This window comes from Cyprinodon tularosa, unplaced genomic scaffold (genome assembly GCF_016077235.1).
Source record: "Cyprinodon tularosa strain WSP-4 unplaced genomic scaffold, ASM1607723v1 ctg590, whole genome shotgun sequence".
Lineage (NCBI taxonomy): Eukaryota > Metazoa > Chordata > Actinopteri > Cyprinodontiformes > Cyprinodontidae > Cyprinodon > Cyprinodon tularosa.
In genome coordinates this window covers 450,219-453,139 of record NW_024039330.1, presented here as the reverse complement: position 1 = coordinate 453,139, position 2,921 = coordinate 450,219, and the positions used below count along the sequence as shown (strand labels likewise).

Here is a 2,921-nt window from a genome sequence, read left to right as displayed (position 1 = left end):
GTATTATATATGTGTATGTATGTATGTATGTATATATATATATATGTATATATATATATGTATGTATGTATGTATGTGTATATATATATATATATATATATATATATATATATCTCACCATGACAGAACTTACATTATTTTTTCCCCTTTTTTTCTTAGATTGAGTTTCGTGATTCATCGCCAGTTGTGGTGACTCGCACAAAATGCTCTTGTGTGACAGGAACTGTTGTGTGCAGTCATACAGTCGCGTTGCTGTTTCAAACAGCACATTACTCTCAGCTCAGGACACCAGTTGTTCCCCCTGTGCATAGCTGCACAGAATCTGAGCAGCAATGGCACAAGCCACGAACAATGGTAACTATACAAAGAAGTTAAATTATGTTTTTTGGTCATATTTTTTAAGTGACTCCTTCCACTGAAAATGTCTTCTTACTTAGGGTGTCAGGCCAGGGCCTATCAAGTCCATGGTCTTCACTAAGCCAGTACCAAACAGGATGGTGCAGACTGGAGTGAGGTAATTTGAATTTCCCATTTTACTACATATGCTGCTGTTAATTCTGTTAATACTGTTGATGCATTATTATTTAATTTTCTGTTTTCTTCACTTTTCCTTATCAATGTGCTTTATAGAAGTGGATTCTACAGAGGTATGGTGGGTCCCTTGCCAGACCCCTGTATGTTCAGAATTGAGGAGGTATATGCTAAATTCAGCATGGAGGACAGGCCACTCGTAACCACAATGAACATGGGACCTGACAAGCCCCTTGTGGAAAGTGCCTTTGGGCTGGTGCAGAGGGGCAGTGTTCTTTCTTACCAAAAGCCAGCACTGACATCCCGGCATATCACACTCCACCATGACGCACCACCAACCCCACACTTGCCTCTAGAGGATTACACCATATTGCCATCTGACTGTGCGTTTGTGTGCTCTGAAGAGGAGCTACTACATCTCAGCAGCTTGACCGTGACAATGGAGATGGCTCACAAAATTGAGCAGGCTACACGTGAGCAAAGCTCTTGCTCTGAGTGGCATCTTCTCCGCCGACCAAGGGTGACTGCATCTAGGTTTCGCGAGGTGTGTCATGTCAGAGGCCAGAGCTCTGCAGAGTCACTTGCAGAGCGCATATTAAAGGGAACAAAGCAGACAGCAGACATGAGGAGGGGTGCTGAGATGGAGCCAGCAGTAGCAGCTGAGTACAGTCAGCTTATAAATGTTAATTATGCACCTTGCGGTCTTGTCATCCACCCTGCTACACCCTGGCTTGCTGCGTCCCCTGATGGTGTTGTTTTTGACCCCACTGAATATCCCCAGTTTGGACTTGTTGAATTCAAATGCCCAAATGTGCACAACTTCATTGACTGTAAATATGTACAAATGGAACGTGGTTCCCCTCAACTTAAGAAGAGCCATGCGTACTACTGGCAAGTGCAAGGACAGCTGCTCATCACAGGGATGCAGTGGTGCGACTTTGTTGTGTGGGCGCAGGAGGACTATCTTGTGCAACGAATATTTGTAGATCCAGAACTTCAGAGAGCAATCAGAGATAAAGCAGACCATTTCTTTTTCTACACATACATGCCAAAATACCTGTGTCTGAAAAATGAGCAATGAAAGCAGAGGAAAACCCAAGCTGCACCCTAACTCTCATACAATGCACTACATAAAATGTGTCCTAATCAGTTTAATTGTGTGAATAAATTGTGTTAAGAATGCACACTGAATACTGGGGCTCTTAAATTAACAGCTGACAAATCTATCACAGTTACAGTTGTGTGAAAAAGTATTTTTCCCCTTCCTGGTTTCTTATTTTTTGCATGTTAGTCACACTTAAATGTTTGTGATCATCAAACAAATCTAAATGTGAGACAAAGATAACACAAGTAAACAGAAAATGCAGTTTTTAAATGAAGATTTTTATTAGTAAGGGAGGAAAAAAATCCAAACTTAAATGTCCCTGTGTGAAAAAGTGATTGCCAGACAGATCTCAGTTACTTGGTTTTTACATTTTACCTGATTTTCTTTTGGATCGCAGCATGTCTAACTTTTGAGGATCTTTTGGTCTATTAGTGATTTCTTGATTGAGAACAGGTGTGGCAGTAATCCAGCCTAGAGAAATTGAACTCAGCTTTCCAAAGATGTGATAAACCACAGTTTATTTATGTTTTAACAAGGGGGGGAATCACTTTTTCACACAGGTATTGTTGGTATTATATCCTTCTATATTTCCTGATAAATGTCAGTCATTGAAACATGTGATTTGGTAGATTAAGGCACTTGATTTTACACATTTATCCCATATGTTAGAGTTCAGACATACTAAATGTCCAATAGTTTTAGCATTTTCAATAGCTAATTGATGTTTTATTTGACACACTTTTTCAGAGTCTTAAGTAAAAACATGAATGCCAAAAATATAAATAAACATTTTATTCACAGAAAAGACAATGTGATGATTGAAAATGTAATTTTGAGTAAATCATTAAATGCATAATTCAACCGTTACTGCCTTTGTCTTTTGATTCAACATTTACTGGTAAATGTGAATGATTTCAACAATGTTAGGTTTAACTTAATTTACATCCAACAAATTCATTCGTTACTATGAGGTGCCCCCAGGGACATAAATCAGAATTAACTTGCATATACACATATTAAATTACACTCTTCCATATAATATACTGAAAACCTCACACAAACACTAGTAAAAAGCTCTCACATAAACTAGTGAAAACATTTACCTCTTATATAATCTACTCAAAAGCTCTCATACAAAGTAGTGAGAACTGTTCATATAAACTGGTGAAAAGCTTTACCTTTCATACACACTACTAGAAAGCTTTCATATACACTATTAGAACGCTCTCATATACACTATTAGAAAGCTCTCATATACACTACTGGTAGCGTGTATGAGAGCTTT

At 38.4% G+C, this 2,921-nt stretch overlaps 1 protein-coding gene across 1 annotated transcript; it reads left to right on the top strand.

The window, feature by feature from the left end:
• Positions 1 to 283: 283 nt before the first annotated feature.
• Positions 284 to 2,404, top strand: LOC119797631. Its single transcript, XM_038306781.1, has 3 exons — positions 284 to 354; positions 438 to 514; positions 631 to 2,404. Exons 1-3 carry the CDS (start codon positions 352 to 354, stop codon positions 1,610 to 1,612), a joined length of 1,062 nt encoding a protein of 353 aa, XP_038162709.1. The 5' UTR covers positions 284 to 351; the 3' UTR covers positions 1,613 to 2,404.
• Positions 2,405 to 2,921: the final 517 nt, after the last annotated feature.

Coding starts and splice junctions, on each gene's coding strand:
- LOC119797631 (XM_038306781.1), top strand. Junction 515..630: donor ATGGTGCAGACTGGAGTGAG/GTAATTTGAATT, acceptor TGTGCTTTATAG/AAGTGGATTCTACAGAGGTA.